The sequence below is a fragment of the Salminus brasiliensis genome, chromosome 2 (genome assembly GCF_030463535.1).
Source record: "Salminus brasiliensis chromosome 2, fSalBra1.hap2, whole genome shotgun sequence".
NCBI classification, from domain to species: domain Eukaryota; kingdom Metazoa; phylum Chordata; class Actinopteri; order Characiformes; family Bryconidae; genus Salminus; species Salminus brasiliensis.
Window position 1 is genome coordinate 43351036 of NC_132879.1, and position 18788 is coordinate 43369823.

Consider the following 18788-nt stretch of genomic DNA (forward strand, 5'->3'; position numbering starts at 1 on the left):
ATTTGTCACCCAGGTTCTGACCTTACAAAATTCTTACATGTACCACTAAGGTGCACACCATTAAATGTGTAATATTTGTATAAAGATATTTATGACTAGGCTGAAATATGATGCCTGCAGTTTCAGATGGAACCTTTTTTTGACTTATTTTTTTGAGTTATTACTAACTTCTGTCAATACACAAAACCATACTATTACTATGCATACTACTAAATATTATTATTATGATTACTTACAATACTAGGTACATACTCCAGTAATGTCATTCTGTAATGGCAAATGGTCTAGATCCAGTATAAGAAACGGCATTGTTGAGGCTTCTTTGTACCGTTTCTAAATAACCTTTTTCATAAATTATAATCATGAGAAAGACCTTTGTACCGTTTTAACCTCTTTAGGAAGTTATGAGCAAGCTGCTCAGCAATTGAATGGATGTATGGCATGTTCACATTTTCCAGCAGGCATCTTTCTTTTCACTGTAATGTCTTTTCTCACACACTTTATGTGTAAAGCACCTTGTCTAATCTTTGCTCACGTGTCTCCTGGACAAACAGCCAAAGCACAGACTCTTAGGTCTTAGGTCTAAAACTTTTATTTCAGAGCAGAATGTGCAAGGTTATAGGAGTCTGTTGTCACTCTTGTGACTCTTGTAGTTTACTTTGCGAGTTCCTGCACGGGCACAGGTATCACCCACAGGCTCGGTAAATGTGTTGTGCTGTCTTTGCATGTGTGGATTGAATTGGTTGTCACCGACATCTGGTGAGAATTTCATGTCAATTGCACCTTTAGAAATATCTGTGGTCTCACCAGAATTTCACATGCCTCAGATCTCCACTGACTGAAATGCAGAGAAGAGCTTCAGTCATGCTCACTGTAACACAACGGCATTCACTGAAAAGGATTTGAGCAGTTCAAGTTTAGATTAACCTCCTGTGCCCCACACAGAACATGTGATTACTCTGGTATTCTGTTCACACATGTTTCTGTACTACAGCAGGAGTGGGTGATAGCACTGTAGACTGCACAGTATTGCAGTAGTAGAAGACCACATCACTGGTTGAGCTACATTGAGTCACTCCACAGCATTTATCTGCACAGTTTCTTAGTTTCATGTGTTGCCATCTTATCACAAGAAAAATGGCTAATTTGTCCTCAATAAATAGTGTTTCACGAATCCTGCAGGTATTTCTGAGCATTCAGAACCTCATTCTCAGTCTCCTCTTCCTGGTGCTGGTCCTGGGCAGTCTCACTCACAGAGGAGAATTTGAGCCGCTTGACATTACAAGAAATCTGGGCAATATAATGACAGTTGTGTAGTTTGATACTACACATTTCTAAACATAGATCACAAGGGAATTCCAGTAATATATTACTACCAATTTTGAATTGCTTATATGTAGAATTGTGTATAATTTACATTCTATTTATATAAATTAATATTAGCATTTTGTGAATTACTTTGTGTCATTAGTTTGGATTCCCCTAGTCAAATTACGTAATACTTTTCTAAGTGAAAACAAGTGAACAAATTGTGTACAGTGGTGTTCAGCTGTCTTCTCTATGATGTGGTGTGCTGAGGAGGTAGCATGAAAAAGAAAGATGAGAGACGACTCGATAGGCTGGTCAGAGGTGCTGGGTCAGTGTTTTGTGTGGAAGAGCCAGAAGAGGGAGGAAGACGGATCCATCCATCCATCCATTCATCCATCTACCCGCCTATCTATCTATCCATCCATCCATCCATCCATCCATCCATCTAAATATGTGAAGAATAGGGTCAGTGGTTGGTGTGGAAGAGCCAAAAGAGGGAGGAGTACGGATCCATCCATCCATCCATCCATCCATCAACCCATCCATCTAAATATATGAAGAATAGGACTCTCCTTAGAGGACGTGATTTTATCAGGGTGCACAAACTTGCATACGACTGGGGGTTTAAATAATATTTCAGGCTGTTTAACAACTTTGTTTAACAACACAAAGAAGTGCATATTCACTGAAATGCATGCAGAGGTCACAAGGTCATTCAGTTACCAACTGATATTAAAAACACAAGAACACCTTTCAGTCTCACCTCAAATAATTTGAATAAATCACTGAAACAGGTCAGATACTAAAGCTTTTAATATGTTTTAAAACATTATGGATACATCATTTACCGTGTCAAACATGTATCATAAAAATATTAACCTTCATGGAAGCTATCATTGGCCTACATAGTTCAAGATGGAGCATCACTGGCAAACAAGCCATTTTAGGAGAATCTTTTAGTTAGCATTGTGAACATGTCTAAATACAGTTGAATGGAATTTTTTTAAAATCCTATGAAATGTTGTTACATTAGATAAAATCAGGTCTTACAGAGATCTACTGCCTCTCGTTAAAGCTCTCTCTCATGAAGGAAGACACAAGTTCTGTTCAGTCATCAGACTCTTCCTCTTCTGAATCCTTGGATGAAACATCACAGTCAGATACTGCAGATAGCTTTGTGAGGACATCCCCAAGGGGGCGGTTTTGGGACATGATCCCAGAGCCACAGAATGAAGTTAAAAACCTAAAGACATCTGAGAGCAATGAAATCAACATGGCTGTGCAATTGCACAAAAGGCTCAATGATGACATTAGTTTAGATGAATCTATTGCCATCCCTTCTCATTTTAAGGTACTATTTTTGTTAATTCTGCTTCTTGACCCTAATTCATGTATTATGTGTAAACACTTTAGTACCACTCTGCCTGTGGATAACTAAAATGGAAATGGTCTCTTCTTTTTAAATAAACAGAAAAAACAGAAGGGATCCTCGATTGTTCTCTCAGGAGACTTGAAGGAGGAAAAGCATGTTCCAGAAGGCAAATTGTGTTCTCTTAAGTAGAGGAAGGGTCTGTCAACTTATCCAATACACTAATGCAAATCACATGGCCATCACTTGACTTTTCATTCTTTATAATGAAGCATAATAAAGTCTACGCATTTCAAGTTATAGTTATATAACATATAGTATAGTTGATGTCCAATAATGAGGCCAAACATTTATTATTAGCAAAATGTGGTGTTGCTTATGTTTTGGGTATTTAAAATGCTGCAGTTCTGCTGCATGAAAATCAAGCTCATATTTGATCAAATATCAAATATGAGCTTTACTTGTTTGCTGTGTAAAGAGACTTTCAGGTAGACTTTCAGACTGAATCTTCACTCTCGCCTCCAGCCAACTCTGTATCTTCTCCAGGATTGCTGAAGTGTTGTCCAAGGCATTAAGAAAATAAGGGCAAATATCAGCTTTATCAATGACTTCAGCAGAACCTGAAGCTGAAGCCCTGGATAGTCTTAATACAAAGAGGGGTATCAGACTGGAAACTGAAAAGACATGATCTCATAGAGGAGTGCAAACTTTACCTATAGGCTCTGATTTGGCTATTCAGGGACTCCTATGAGTTATTGTTTCTGCGATCAGGTGTCGACCAGAGGAGAATAGGTTCCCCTTTTGACTCTTGGTTCCTCTCAAGGTTTCTTCCTTTTGCAGAGGGGAGTTTTCTTTGCCGCCATCACCCTTCACTTGTTCAATAGGGGCTTGGACCTGGATCTCTGTAAAGCAGTTGTACAACAGCATGATAATGTGATTCAAAGTGAACCTTTATCAAGGCTATAGGGACTCCTATGGGTTACTGTTTCTGGGATCCGGTGTCAACCAGAGCAGGATAGGTGCCCCTTTTGAGTCTTGGTTCCTCTCAAGGTTTTGTCCTTTTGCTGAAAGAGTTTTTTCTTGCTACTGTCACCCTTGGCTTGCTCAATAGAGGCTTGGACCTGGATCTCTCTAAAGCATTTCTTAAATAGTGTGATTCGGATGGCAGCTGGCATTGCCAGAGTTATGGTGGTGGGTGTGGCGTCCAAGAGAGAAACCTCGCATGAAAAAATATGACAACACAGAGCAAGGATACTATAAAATACTGGCAAGCAAGAGCTGTGAGACTCTTTAAAAGAGAGGCCTCTTAAAGTAAGAGACTATAAAGGTAAAAGTGTACCTTTTTGTCGTGTATGTGTAAATAAAGCACTCTGGTTAACTTACACTGGCGTCTATTTCTGTGTATAAACTTATTTAATTAATCTTACTCAACCTAACATATTAACTTAATGTGCTTTAACAGCTCCCAAGTGGAGCAGCTGTCTAAGCGTTGCCCCAATCAGTGGCAGATCACTGGCTCGAGTCTTGGTGATGGCACAACCATCCACGGCAGAGAGGACAAGTGTCACAATTGTTTTCATCCAATAGAACTGGCCCTTAGCAATCTCCTCCAAGCATGTTTGCCTGTCCAATGCTCTAGTATTTGGGACAGTTTGAAAAGATGGAGTGACTTGCTTCATGTGACTCGAGAGAAAGCATATGCTAACCTGCAAGCACTGGTGGTATTGTGTGAAATCCTAGCTACTGGGTGGGAAATTAATATGTGTAAATTTGGGGGAACACTGAAGAAGACTGACCTTCAATTATACAAGATGTCAGTTTAAACATATCTGAGCACAGAGCCGGCCCAAGTCATACTCAAATTACGTGGCTGCTTAAGGCCCCAATGCCACCAGAGGGCCCCCAAGACTAGCAAAATATCATGATAAAATATATATAATTAAAAACTAACATTGAATAATAAAACTGCCACTGTTGGGAAAATGCAAATATGCGCTGCTTGGGTGGTCGATAAAGGCCTGGGCGCTTCAGCGCATTGCACAATATCTCTCTACCTATGAAATGATAAAGCATCTGGTGCTGAGGTTGTGGTATCGGCGGGCCCCAAATTTAAATCTGCTTAGGGCCCCATAAAGACTTGGGCCGGCCCTGTCTGAGCATGCTCAGGCAATTTAGAGAGCTAAATTAGCTAAACTCTAGCTAAATATACTTAACTGACTTACATGATCTTTCTAAATCATGATCTGCTTCTCGTATGTCCACAGAGTTGGATGCGATGATGTTATAGCAATATTCTTTTATTTTTCTTTACATTTAACTTCCACAAGTTGCTGTTTGAAACTGGACATCACATCAGAAAAAGTACATCAAAGAAGGCAGGTTTTACAGTATATAGAGTCTTACTATTATGACTAAATCCCAGTCTAAGGGTAGAGAATATGGTGGTGTTGATATTCTAGACTCAGTTGGTAATCAAAAAGTGGGATGCTATGTTACCCAGGCTTAATGTCCTGGACGACCAGCTTTTACCATCTCTGCTGTCCAATGTCCACTCCCTTAAAAATAAAAGGGATTTCCTCAGACTAAAGCTTACTACACTAACTCAAACTCAGCGGCCAAGATAGCCAAACCAAACAGGTGCTAGGAGGGTGTTAGGCTAAAAGCTACCTACCTAGTGCAAGGACATGTGGTAGGACTCAGTAATAGAATTTGTGGTAAGACTTGGGAATAATTACCCAAAATGTTGTGCTCTCGTTACAGTGCTAAACACATCTATGGTATAGTATGTTATGGTCAGTGCTGGTTCATAGAGAGTCTGACCACTTCCCATTTTCCCAACTGTATCAAATACTGACTGCAAAGTGCCAGAGGGAGTCTGCGAATGAGTCCTCAATGAATAGAGGTGAAAAAAGTCTACACGGCTAACAACTCTAAGTTAAAATAGTCTACAACTTATGTTTACTATCAGGATCCGATTTTGGAAAGTAGAATGACGTATTTCACTAAAAAGGAAAAAAAATTGTCAATACATACATTGTCTACAGCAAACAGGTTTTGGGCAAATGAGACACTAGCTAACCATTACTATCACTGTGCAGACAGGTATTGTCTTATAAAAAATAAAAAATGCCTTTAATTAGTGCTTTGTTCGGTATGAAAATGATCAAACACTTATAAACTATGATTTTGCTCAAATTCTCTTTATTAACCCATTCATTTTGGACTTGCTTGACAGCCAAAAAACAAGAGCTCTTTCAGAGGACAAATAACAAGACTGTTAATATGAATGTAAAATGGCATCTGGGCTTTTTTCTGGGCCAAAACCACAGTCACACTTACTATTAGGGACTGTAATCATCAGAGAACTTAAACTATTGAACTAATACATTTTAAGGCATCTATAATCTTTTATGATTTACATCAACAGACACAGAACAACCGGGGAAGTAAACTCAAGCAATACCCTGTCAAGGAAGTCAGTCTCCCTCATAACAAACTGCTTTTACTTGTATAATAATAAAGCGTTAAAAAAGTTAGTTTTAATCAGAATTTCTAGAACATTAGTAGTGAGATAAAAAGGTAAAGGTGCACATATTTGTCACTGTACAGTGAAATGTGTCCTCCACATTTAACCCATCTGGTAGTGAACACACACTCACACACACACATGTGTTAGGGGCAGTGAGTACACACACACACCCAGAGCGGTGGGCAGCCAACTCCAGCGCCCGGGGAGCAGAGAGGGTAAAGGGCCTTGCTCAAGGGCCCAACAGTGGCAGCTTGCCGAGCCCGGGAATCGAACCCACAACCCTGCTATCGATACCCGGCGCTCTAACCGCTGAACCACCACTGACTTTATAAGGGAACAAAAAAATAATAACAGAAAAAAAACTTGAGGCTCAAAAATAGAAAGATAAGCACTGTGGAGAGTGCCTTGTAGCAACTTTAGCTGCATGGTCATTTTAACACATCCACTATGGTCTTCTAGTCGCATCCGTCCCGCCTTGTAAACCAAGGTGTGCCGTCTCCCTCTAGGGGAGAGTCTGCTTATACGCACGCTTCGTTAAAGCGCGTCCTTACAGATGTATTTAATTTATTATAAATGCTAAACTCAGTTTTGTAAGAACTGTACTCAGACCCAATACGTTCCAAGTTTGACATAATACATGAGTTAAAGCGAACAGCAGAGCAATCAACCACTCCCAAAACGACTCCACATGTTCTTGTTAGGAAACGGAGAGTTAACTTGCATATGTGTGTCACATGACACGATTCAGACTAGAGCAGTCGATCCGGAATGAAGCCGCCGCGCGAACCGATTCTTTTGAACTGTCTTCCTGATGCTTTACTATACGTTGATTTTGGGCAGAATGACGACTAAGTCTCGACACGCATTCTCATCAACAGAGTCAAACGTGTATGGGCTGGCATTTACAAAGCAGACACAACAGTCAGAATAATAGATACCTTGCGAGCAACTTAAATAAGTCGTTTTCATATTTAACGTGTTCCAGTGTAATACTTCATTGCTAGTGTATGCTTTAATGGTGTGAAAGACAGTTATTTGACGATACATTGCTAGTTTTTCGTAGTAGGCGATACAAAAGGTTTGGTTTTCTTGGACTGCTGAATCGATTCCATCGGTTAAGTGAATCAGTTCAACATCTCTCGTTCAAACAGCTCTCGTGAGCGTCAGTTGACAGACATTGGGGTGTCTTTCAGAAGCTGCAGCTTGAGTAAACTGTCATTAGCTTGCTAGAAGTAGCGAATATTTTTTTTTATTATTTTTAATTATTAGTTATTTTTCAGATTTATCCGCTCAACTATGGCGACTTCAGTGAAACTCAACACCGGTGCAGACATGCCCATTGTCGGTCTGGGAACATGGAAGGTAACGTTAAATCCCGACTAACTTCGCGAAGTGTCGTATTGTCCGTCATAAAATCGTGGAGGGGGGCTGTTTAAAATGAAATGTGTTAAAATTCATGTATAGAAGACCCTTTAAGGCTGAATTAGAACAGCTAGGCTGTTGGGGATCATATTACAGGGCTAATATGCAAGGTGCCAGATGCTGGAAATGAACTTTCCAGCGTTTTCTAGCTTTAAATTCGCAGCTTGATTTTCACCAAAATATTTGGGTTAAATATAGCACTAAATGCAAAATCTGGGAATAAGCTGTACGCACAGTTGCATGTCGAGTCTCTTTGTTTTTTTTTTTAAATTCCTCATGTATGCAGAAGTCAAGGGTATCTTGCATGATCAGAAAGGTAAACTTATCTTTACAGTCGTTAACTGATAAAGAGCAGTTCTGATCCCCTGCACTGATCATCTCTTTAGTGAGGAATTCTGATTTGAACTCTTACTAATAGATCTTTAGGAGACATAACGTGGATAAGGTTAAAATCACTGTTGCTTTCTCTCTCAGTCACCTCCAGGAAAGGTGGCCGAAGCTGTGAAAGCTGCCATCTCTGCAGGCTACAGGCACATCGATGGAGCGTTAGTCTACCAGAATGAGAAGGAGGTTGGAGAGGGCATTCATGCCAAGATCAAAGAAGGAGTCGTGAAAAGAGAAGAGCTTTTTGTGGTCAGCAAGGTAAGGTCTGATTTCTTCTTACGATAGATTACAACCTGCATTGCAGCCTTCAAGATGTTAATGATGGCAGTTAAAACAGTAAAACTGTAAATGAACGATTCTCATCTCTCCGCAGCTTTGGTGCACTTTCCATGAGAAGTCTGCAGTTAAAGGGGCGTGTCAGAAGACCTTAAGTGACCTGCAGCTGGATTACCTAGACTTATATCTGGTTCACTGGCCGATGGGCTTTCAGGTGGTTTGTGATGAGAGAACCTGAATAATATGGATAACGTTTAACCTTTTAGATCGAATTACATTCAGTTTGAATAATCAGTTAAAAAGGTATGGTCCAGTTGAGTCTAGTTATTTTCTGTGTTGTAAAACCTAGGCCTGTCACAGTTATTACTGGAGAAGTCAAGGCACCACTTTTTCTTATGCTGATGTAAGAAACCCTATGTTGAAACCTTGCCGATAAGCATTTCTTAATTGAAGCACTTTTCTTTAAAATAATTTGTTACAGGATTGGATTCATTCTTTTTTTTTGCTTTTCCTATATACAATCTAGCATCTACTGCTGTCCAGACACCCCTCAATAGTAGTATACCACTGTAGATATTTTGCATACGTGTTCATATGCACAGCAGTGCAGTCTATCATTTCATATGAGTACAAGTCGCCCACTTGTCTTTGAACTTCCTGTTTATTCTGACCACTTTACCTCTTTAAGAAAACAGTGGGTGTTTGTCAGCATCACGAGCAAGAAAAACTGACTTGCACTTGAACAATATATTTGCTGTCTTACAAAAATAAACTGCCAAGTGCAGAAGAACGGACCAACTTTTAATAGCCCAAAAGCTGAGAGCATCGTACGTGGGAGCCCAAAACCACTTTCGTTCAAAATAAATGACTTAACCTAGTCTTATCTGACACAACAATTTTTTTCATTTGCTAAAGCCTAGCTTATGTTACTGATGCAGTCTCTGGACATCAAGATTAACATGAATGTTGAACCAAAGTATATGTCTGTAACTGTGAGGTAATTGACGTTAAAGGGAAAATGGAGCGAGAACGAATTCTAGTAATCACAGGAACTCTTTATCTAATAATGAAAAGCAGCTGAGTTTAGATGCTGATCTAGAGAAGTGTCAGGCTAGTATGTGGGCTAAGTATTTTAGCAGTAAGCTACAGATACGGTGAATAGCACTTCCTCTTTTCTTATTGTGAAATTCTATAAAGAGGATGTTCTAACCCTTTTTCAGGCTGGACCAGAACTGTTCCCAATGGATAGTGAAGGCTTAACTATCAATGATGATACCAGTTTCTTAGATACTTGGGAGGTGAGGAAATTACCAGTTACTGCTTAATGTTTGATTCTGCTGCAAAAGATTGAGTCTGTTACACCTCACTGTAATTTGGGCTTGATGTTATAGGGTATGGAGGAGTTGGTGGATGCTGGGTTGGTCAAGGCCATCGGCATCTCCAACTTTAACCGAGAGCAGATTGAAGCCATCCTGAACAAACCAGGCCTCAAGTATAAACCTGCCAACAACCAGGTAAGGTCCTCATCTGGATCACAGTTCCTTATTTTTTAGCAATGTATCAAGAACAATGTACTGATTGTTAATAGTTATTCCTGTATTACCTGATAGTGTTGCTGCCCTTTTGGCGTGGTGTGCAGTTGGCTAATTAAAAAATTGTAGCTGGTCTGCTGGATTAGCTTTTAGCCTAGCACTCGCGTCCCCAACTTTCACTTTGAAACATGATGCAAGACGTGGGTCTCAAACAGTTCAGGTGTTGCCATAAAGAAAGTACAAACCCAAGACGAAGTAGCATATGTTTACCAAATTAAATAAAAAACCTAAAATATTATAAATTGCTAATAAACAAAAAATTGGAAACAATTCGTAATTCAGGCAATAAGACTGAGAGCTGGATTCACATAAGCTGCATCCACTTTTACAGAGCCAGGACAGCTGAAATTGTGAGTGGGTAATTTCTTTAAATATAACATAGAAGTTGAAGGTCAGGAAGAAGACCTACCTGCACATTAGACCTACCCGCACAAATAGAATTCTGTATATACATGCCTGTAATAAGTTCAGTATAATTTTGACCAGGCATATAAATATTATATATATATATATATATATATATATATATATATATATATATATATATATATATATATATATATATATATATATATATATATATATATAAGGTAGAAAGTGTGTTTTTCTTTTCTCGTCTACTCTTATGCTTTTGCTTTATATTTAGAGGCGGTGGAAAGAACTTTAGAAAAGACATTTAGCGTTAACCATGTTACCCCAGACTCTGAGTCTTATTTACTGTGACATCTCCACAAAGAAAGGCCATCTTGCTTCTAATAAGCAGCCTTTTGCCCACAGCAAGCCTTGTAATCGTGTTACCTCCTTAATGTCTTTTCTTTTATCTGGAATGACTGTGGAACTTTTAAACAGAGTCTGGGTTGCAGTGTGCGAATTTATTTTTATGAAATTATAAAAAAGGAAAGTAACAGTAAAATCCTGCCCTCAATTTGGGTTACACTCTGGGCCCAGCCCATTGCCTTCAACCATGTATTCAAATCCCTAGACACCTTGCAAGATATTTGAATGGGTCATGTAAATTGTTCAGTGTTTTACTGAATTAATTATATTAAAAAATTAATATTATATCCATAATTCCTAGAGAACGCTCAAGGTCTGGCATCCCAGATTCACGCCCCTTAAAGCTCACCTCACAAACCTGTTATTTATCCAGTTTCATGTCCATGGAAACATGTTGGACTTCCTGGTGACTAAAGCCGCACCTAGCCACACTGTCACCATTTAATACATAGTCAATGGCATTAGTTCCATCTGGACACTGTTCAATACATCAACAAACATATACACTTCACACCCCTAAATCAATAGTCTAAATCCACATTGGTCTCCCTGGTGACACAGGCTACACCTAGCCCCGCTTTGACCATGGATGCATGTTTGGTGCCAACAATTCCATGTGGATTTTACACACTATATCAACACTACATCAACATCATGTGCTACAAACAGCCTGTATTTACCCACCAAGCCACACTGGACCTTCCCCAATCTGCCTGTGTCCTTTCTATCTACAACTCTCTCACCTCAGTCCTCAAATCTGCATATCTTATATTCTTCATTTTTAAAGGTCCATCAACTTTCTTTATCAGCTTTATTTCAAATAGAACTATAAAGGCTCTATAAAATAAATTATTTTGCTGAGTCAGAGAACACCACCATATTTGGCCTCAGCGTTGTTAACACAATGCCCTGTAAAACCTGTAGTTTTCTACCTCTATTCGCTAACAGCTTCTAGTCTCATGCTTTAACCCATTTACCAATATTAGCAGCCTGACCTTGTTCTCAGTTACACTCCCATTCAGATCCAATTGCCCCACTACAGACACCAGTAGCCATAGCCTCTAAGAACTTATTGTCCTATTAACCTGATTATGCCTCCATGTCTAACGATCCTGTGACAAGCGAACCTGACATGTTGATAAAATGTGTTTCAGGGTAGCATCCAATAGAACTTCATTATGACCTGCATTCATTGCCCATAACTCTTGCCTGGTGATTCTTCGCTTCTTTACATTCTCCCACCTGAACCATTGTCTTGCCTTCTCATTGCTTTCTGGCGATATTTCTACAAATTGCCTGACCCATGCCTTGTTTCAATGCACTTTTAGCTAACTGTACCATGTCTCGTAGATTGCACTTTCTTCTTGCTTTTGTAACCTGGCCCAACTCTTAGCTGGTTTCTCCAAAATAGAATCAGGTATCAACTCTTCCTTCAACAGAAACCTTTCCAAAAAGTTTTCATTTTATGATTGACAGACTAATGATTAATCTTCATTCCCTTCCACCATATACTATCATTCTTCTCATCATCTCAAGTTGCTGCCGGGTACATTGTCATTTATCAATTAAATGCATACCAAAATTGTGGTCAAACTCACAACCTGCTATACCTTGTTTATTTTCTTCAGGTTGAGTGCCATCCCTATCTGACTCAAGAAAAACTGATCAACTTCTGTCAGTCCAAGGGCATCTCAGTGACTGCATACAGCCCCCTGGGCTCTCCTGACCGACCATGGTGGGTAGTCTTTATACACAGACATAGAAAAATAGAATGGCAAATAGGCCAAAGTTTACTTTAACAGCTATTAAAATACTGTTATGGTCAGAAGTTTGCATACATTCACCATAGGCATTGTTGTCATGGCAGTAGAGGGCTCAGTGGTTGTAGTCATTAGAGTGAATAACAAAAGAGGTGAAATGGCAGCTGAATGTAGAGCATTGCTTTATTGAGTCATTTTGAATAGAGCTGCACAGCTCTCACAACAGAATGCTGGCTACACCTTAACTGTTGGCATGACCCACAAAAATACAGTGCAACAGTGGGGAAGTGCAGTCACTGTATAACTGTATAATCATTTAGGTGTAATGTATAACTAGCCAGGTTCCCAAAATAAGTGCAGAATAATTGCAAAAAAGAGGGACAACAAACATAAAATATATTATTCAATAATTATGCCTTAAGGACTGGATAAGGACATTAGTTTAGACATATTTTCCACTGATGTGTTTTTTTATGCACATTGGTGTAATAAACTCTAAGTATTAAAAAGGACAAAAATGGTGTGAATGGCTTATTTGTATTCTTTCTTTCTTTATTATATTTTAATGCTTCTAAAAGCTACTTCACAGAAAGCTGTTGCAATAAAAGGGTTATGAATACACTGAATATTGCTGGAGACATTTTGCGAATCTGATTCATTCAAGGCATTTTAAATCAAAACACTACCCAAAGAAAGCTTTTTGATTGTTTTTTCTTTTTTTTGATCATTATATGTAAAGAAGACAGACATTTCCTCTTTTTGTAATGGAACCTAAAATGGCTATATGTGCATTACAGATATCTCACAATATGTCCTTTCTGACAGTCAATGACAACGTGACTTTATTTATATCTGAATGATAATTCTGCAGATGTTTAGAAAATAATCAAAAACAATTATGCAGTGTGACCATGGGGAAGTGCCTGTTTTGTTTATTAGGACATTTGCAGTAATTGTGGTGAGGCCAAGCAGTAGGGCTCAGCAATCAGAAGGTTATCATGTGACAATCCAGAAAGCAGAGATTACTAAAAACACATCAGAAACTTGAAACTGGAACTAAGACTAGGGGCCACAGACTCAGAATCGGTAAATAATTCAGAACTTTGCAAGTTGAAAACCAACACAATAGGTCTATTTATACAGAGATACGGCATATAGACTATTTCTTAAAGATTAATTTTAGTAGGCTATAAAGCAAAATGAGCAAATTGGATTTTGTGAGGAAAGTTAGCATGCATTCTTAATGTAAGTATTTCTTTAATATTTCAGTATTAGAATGGGCATACTGTGTATTTGTTTTAGATACATTGGTTAGACATTTGCCAGCATGCTGCATTCTATGCATTATTACTGACATACATCACTGAGTAGAATTTAATACATGTAGCTGATGCATATGAAAATCACAATTTTATATGCCCTAGTTTCCCAATGTCAGCCATTTAATTTAAGCCATTCAAAGGGCATTATTACTAGTAAAATTCAATTCTTACTAGTCACAATTTAAATGTTTATAGTAGGAATTTGATGAGGAACTTCTCATAAATAAGAATTATTTTTAACAAAATAAATAATTGTTACTAGCATAAACATATAAACACAGTAATTTTAGTTTTTGGATTTCATTGCCTTAAAAAACCTGCACATATAAGATGAGTATTAGATGAACTGATCTCTAAAAGGCAAAAAGTTAAAGACGAAACATTCTTTTCCATATTTTAAGCAAGATTACTGTAATAAGTGAATTATGCTATCGCAACTAAATTTGCTTCTTAAGGTTATGACTTTTCACAGACCTCAAATCTTGTCCCAGCGGTTAGCAGCCATGGGCTCCTTTAAGCAGCTGATGGATTAATTCATTCATTCTTAATTTGTTTGTTGAAGTAAAAAATCCCCATTTTTATGCTGAATTCTATAAAATTAGCAATGCCACAGATTTAATTTTAATAAACTCACATCACCCTTTTGCCCAAAATGATAGATCTTGGTGTATAAAGCAACAATAAAATTACAGCTACTTTGGCAGACACAACATTTGGAGTAATGCAAATTATCTACCCTCTAACACCAGGGCCAAACCCGAGGACCCTTCATTGCTAGAGGACCCAAACATCAAGGCCATTGCTCAGAAGTACAATAAGACCACTGCTCAGGTAGGAAGTGTGGACATCATTTCCACCACTATGTAACGCTACTTGCTTGTATTATTTTTTTTAATCTAGTTTAAGGTACTAGTGTGACAGAATGCCTGTGATCTACAGCCCTGTACAAAATAGTGAGAACAGTATACTGTGCTGTGAAAATATTTGTCCCTCCAACAGAGACAGACAGAGTGTGGGACTAACAGAGCACTGGAGAGAACAGGGATTAATGTGTTTCAAGCTGTAAATTATGTTGCTTAAATGTTTGCGTGTTGTAACAAGGTTTTGTCTCCATTGCAATTCCACCACAACCCATTGGGGGAGCTGTGTCTTACAGGTTGCCAACTAATAGCCTACTCTGAGTCCATTGAGATGCTGTGACAGGACCTTAAACGGGCAATTCATGCTTTCTAATGTGGCTTAATTAAAGTAATTCTACAAAGAAGAGTTGGCCAACATTCCCCCTCAGTGATGAATAGGACTGATCTCCAGAATCACTTGGTCATCAAGTACTCATCATGTACTTTATTACATTTTGGATTGGATGAAGATTTTAAATTATGTAAAAATTAGGGAATCAGGAGTCATTCAGTCAGGCAGTCATTTGACTATACTTGACCTTACATCTCTTCAAGCCTTGGTCTTTTTTGGGTCTTTTTCAGACTTGCCTATTTTTATATGCCTTATATGACTTTATGAATATTTACTAAAGCTGTCATTGGAGTATACTGGACCAGAGTTCAGAGTTGTTTTAAATAATTTACTCTAGGCTTTAATGGGATGTTCAACATGTGTTTTTTGTTCCATAATGAACTTGCAGGTCCTAATACGCTTCCAGATCCAGAGAAATGTTATTGTGATACCCAAATCCATCACTCCCTCACGCATCCAGGAGAACTTTCAAGTAAGCTCATGTCACATAATGGGTGAAAGAGATAAAGAACTTGAAGATGGATTGTTTAGACTTATTTCTTTTCTATTTGTTTTATTTGTACTAAAAGGTCTTTGACTTCACACTGACTGATGAAGAGATGAAGACAATTTTAGGCTTTAATAGGAACTTCAGAGTTTGTCCCATGCACTGGTGAGTGTGCCTTCGTGTTTTCTGATGCACAATATTAAAATCAAGAAAACATTTTTAGACAAGTATACATCCAAATGTGCTCATTGAACATCTTGTGTTAACGAGGATGGACACTGAAATTGGGCAGTAAAACCTGGCTCACAGTCTGTTCAGTTCGTTCCAAGGTGTTGGATATGGGGTCCTAAGTGGCATAGCCGTTTGAATTGCAGGTTTGATCACTGGTAATGCAGTAATCTGTGGCCAGGAGTCCCAGAGAGCATAATTGGGTTCATTATCTCTGGGTGGGTAAGATAAGATGTCCCTCCCATTCCCATTGTTGCTCTGTTTAATGCTAGTGAAGGTATCTGTTAGGCCAGGTACACAATTTTTAGAGTTGTTTTACTCTTCCCAAGTTTTGTAATCAGGACCTTTTAGTCGTTGCACTAACTTTTAGTCACAGTACTTTTCACACTACAGGATTTGGAGTCGCTTTTGGATTGTGTCAGCAGTGCCTATTTGCCTCCAGCCTGAGGCTTTTGTTTACAATCTCCAGAAACAGTTAGTTACTCAAAAATCAGAGCTAAAATTGTGTAGTGTGAACCTAGCATTAGATGATTTCACAGAACTGGCACAGAACTTCTCCCAATGTTTTGTCGTACAGCAACAAATTAGAGTGCTAAAGTGTGTTGTTGTGCATCACATCATCATTCAAACTATGCACTAGTATCAGAAAAAAGCATTAGATGTTTTCCTTGGTTTACAACCATGGTCCTTCACCCCACCTGACCCAACTATATACTCCTTTTAGAAATCCCTGATTGCCTAAATAGGGTGTTGGGTACAGTTGGTAGCTCACCAGAAGGAGGCTTGGAGTGTTTCACTAGAGGGCAGCTCAAAACGACAGAAATTTGACTGAAGGGAGGAATCCTCTGACAGTCACGTAAACATCATAGATATTTATTTTGAGATATCATCATCATGTCTATATGCTTAATTTTATGCACCTGTTGTCAATGGGTGTGGCTGAAAGTCACAGAAGATATGTCCTCTTATTTTTGGTGTGTATGCAGTGTTTTGTCAGGTGCGTTTTAGAGTCTCTACATCTAGAGCTTGTTTCTTAATGTTATATTATCATGTCGTGTTTGTTTTGCAGGGGTTTGAAGCACAAAGACTACCCGTTTAATGCTGAATACTAAAAGCGAAGAAGCCTTATCAAAGATGCTGCATAAAAATCTTAAAATGTAGCACTTGTCTGTTTGATTTACATTACATTATTGCCCCCTTATTGTTCTTGTGGAGATCTGGCAAGGCGAAGCAAAGTGACGACAATTCAAACATTCTGATTAGCTTCACAGTTTCTCTATGGAGAACATCTACGAATCTGTTGAGAAACTCAGACAGGGTCAGTGGGCTGCTCTCATACACATGCCAATACATTCCTATCTATCAATATGAACTGTTTATTTAATTCATTATCCTTCTTCTTTCACCATATTAGTGGCCCTCAGTGGTGTACCTATCTACTATATACATTCACTCAATTCTTAATTGCATTTCTTTAATGTGAAATGAAATCATACAAAAACGCAGACTTTTCAGTTACTATATAATTTGAATCTATTATTTTTGAATAGTTTTAACTCCTCATAGTAAATCTTATAGTAATAATAATCTAATGGAGTAATTCATTAAATGGTGAAAGTATTTGTAACGGGATAGGCTGTCAGAAAGACAGAAAAAGAGATTTCAAAACAAGTTAGTAAAAGTATGAATGTATTGGCCTACATTAAAACAAATTAGAGTGACTTGTACGAAAGTTGTGTTGTTACTGAAAAAGTTACTGAAATTAGGTTCTTTTGTATAGATATAAACATTTTCACTCAAGAAACTCAGTTATCAGTCTTTCTTTTTTTATTTCAAAGTACAAAGCACTTATGCATGTACAAAAATAGCTTTATAGAAATGTGTGTTTAACATTTTGCTCCAGCAGTACATTGCCTACACTTTACTGCCAAAAGTATTCACTTACTCATACAAATCATTGAATTCAGGTGTTCCAATCAATTCCATGGCCACAGGTCTATACAACCAAGCACCTAGGCATGCAGACTGCTTCTACAAACATTTGTAAAAGAATGGGTCACTCTTAGGAGCCAAGTGAATTCCATCGTGGTACCGTAATAGGATGCAATCTGTGCAGTCCAGTCCAGTCGTGAAATTTCCTCGCTACTAAATATTCTACAGTCAGCTGTCAGTGATATTATAACAATGTGGAAGTGACTGGGAACGACAGCAACTCAGCCACGAAGTGGTAGGTCATGTAAAATGACAGAGCGGAGTCGGTGGATGCTGAGGCGCATTGTGTGCAGAGTCAGTTGCTACAGATCTGGGGGATGTCCCTTCCTGTTCCATCATGACTTCACACCAGTGCACAAAGCAAGGTCCATAAAGACATGGGTGAGTAAGTTTGGTGCAGAAGAACTTGCCTGCACAGAGTCAGGAGACTGCAAGCCAGGCCTTCTCGTCCAACATCAGTGTCTGACATACGCTTCTGGAAGAATGGTAAAAAAGATTCCCATAAACACATTCTTAAACCTTGTGGAAAACCTTTCCAAAAGAGTTGAAGCTGTTATACCTGCAAATGGTGGCCCAACGTCATATTAAACCCAATGGTTTAAGGATGGGATGTCACTCAAGTTCATAGGCGAGCGAATACTTTTGGCAATATAGTTTATTTTCCATTAGTTTGAACACTCCATTTTTTCCTCCATCTTCCATGCAAGCTGTGAGCAACTCCTTGTGGCCTGATTGTGTGTATTGGCCTTCAAATGCAGTGTGTTTTGCAAAATAAAGCAAACAGTTCAGTCAGCATTCTCACTTCAGTGTTTGATGGTGTATTTCATAAATCTGTATTTTTACAGTGGCCTGTATCATTTCAATTTGCAAGGGTGTGAAATTTGCTGTTTTCTAAATTCAGTTTTAAATGTAGAGGTTATGATTTTCAGATAAAACATTTTTAAATCCCAGAAATACAAATCTCTCAGATTTAAACCTCCAGAAATCCATATTTTACTAAAAATAGGTCAAAATGAAAGCATGTGGGCTTCCAAGAGAGGGTGATCTCACAACCACCAACCAGGAGCCGCTTCAGTGGCTCGAGTTCACCC

The 18788-nt window shown here is 38.5% G+C and overlaps 1 protein-coding gene across 2 annotated transcripts; it reads left to right on the forward strand.

The window, feature by feature from the left end:
• The first annotated feature begins 6977 nt into the window (after positions 1–6977).
• Positions 6978–18489, forward strand: LOC140549324 (aldo-keto reductase family 1 member B1-like). Of its 2 annotated transcripts, XM_072672857.1 has the most exons (11): positions 6978–7094; positions 7487–7568; positions 8103–8270; positions 8386–8502; positions 9509–9586; positions 9680–9802; positions 12286–12392; positions 14489–14570; positions 15379–15462; positions 15560–15642; positions 16775–18489. In XM_072672857.1, the coding sequence occupies exons 1-11, from the start codon at positions 7018–7020 to the stop codon at positions 16815–16817; spliced, it is 1044 nt and encodes a 347-aa protein (XP_072528958.1). In that variant the 5' UTR covers positions 6978–7017; the 3' UTR covers positions 16818–18489. The 2 variants fall into 2 exon arrangements, with proteins under 2 accessions (XP_072528958.1, XP_072528959.1); XM_072672858.1 differs by lacking the exon at positions 6978–7094 and having other exon boundaries at positions 7108–7568.
• Positions 18490–18788: the final 299 nt, after the last annotated feature.

Bases quoted from the DNA above. Each gene is read 5' to 3' on its own strand.
- LOC140549324 (XM_072672857.1), top strand. From the start codon at position 7,018: ATGCTTTACTATACGTTGATTTTGGGCAGAATGACGACTAAGTCTCGA. The intron at 8,271-8,385 runs GTAAGGTCTGAT...ATCTCTCCGCAG, and splicing joins AGCTTTTTGTGGTCAGCAAG to CTTTGGTGCACTTTCCATGA. The intron at 9,587-9,679 runs GTGAGGAAATTA...TTGATGTTATAG, and splicing joins GTTTCTTAGATACTTGGGAG to GGTATGGAGGAGTTGGTGGA.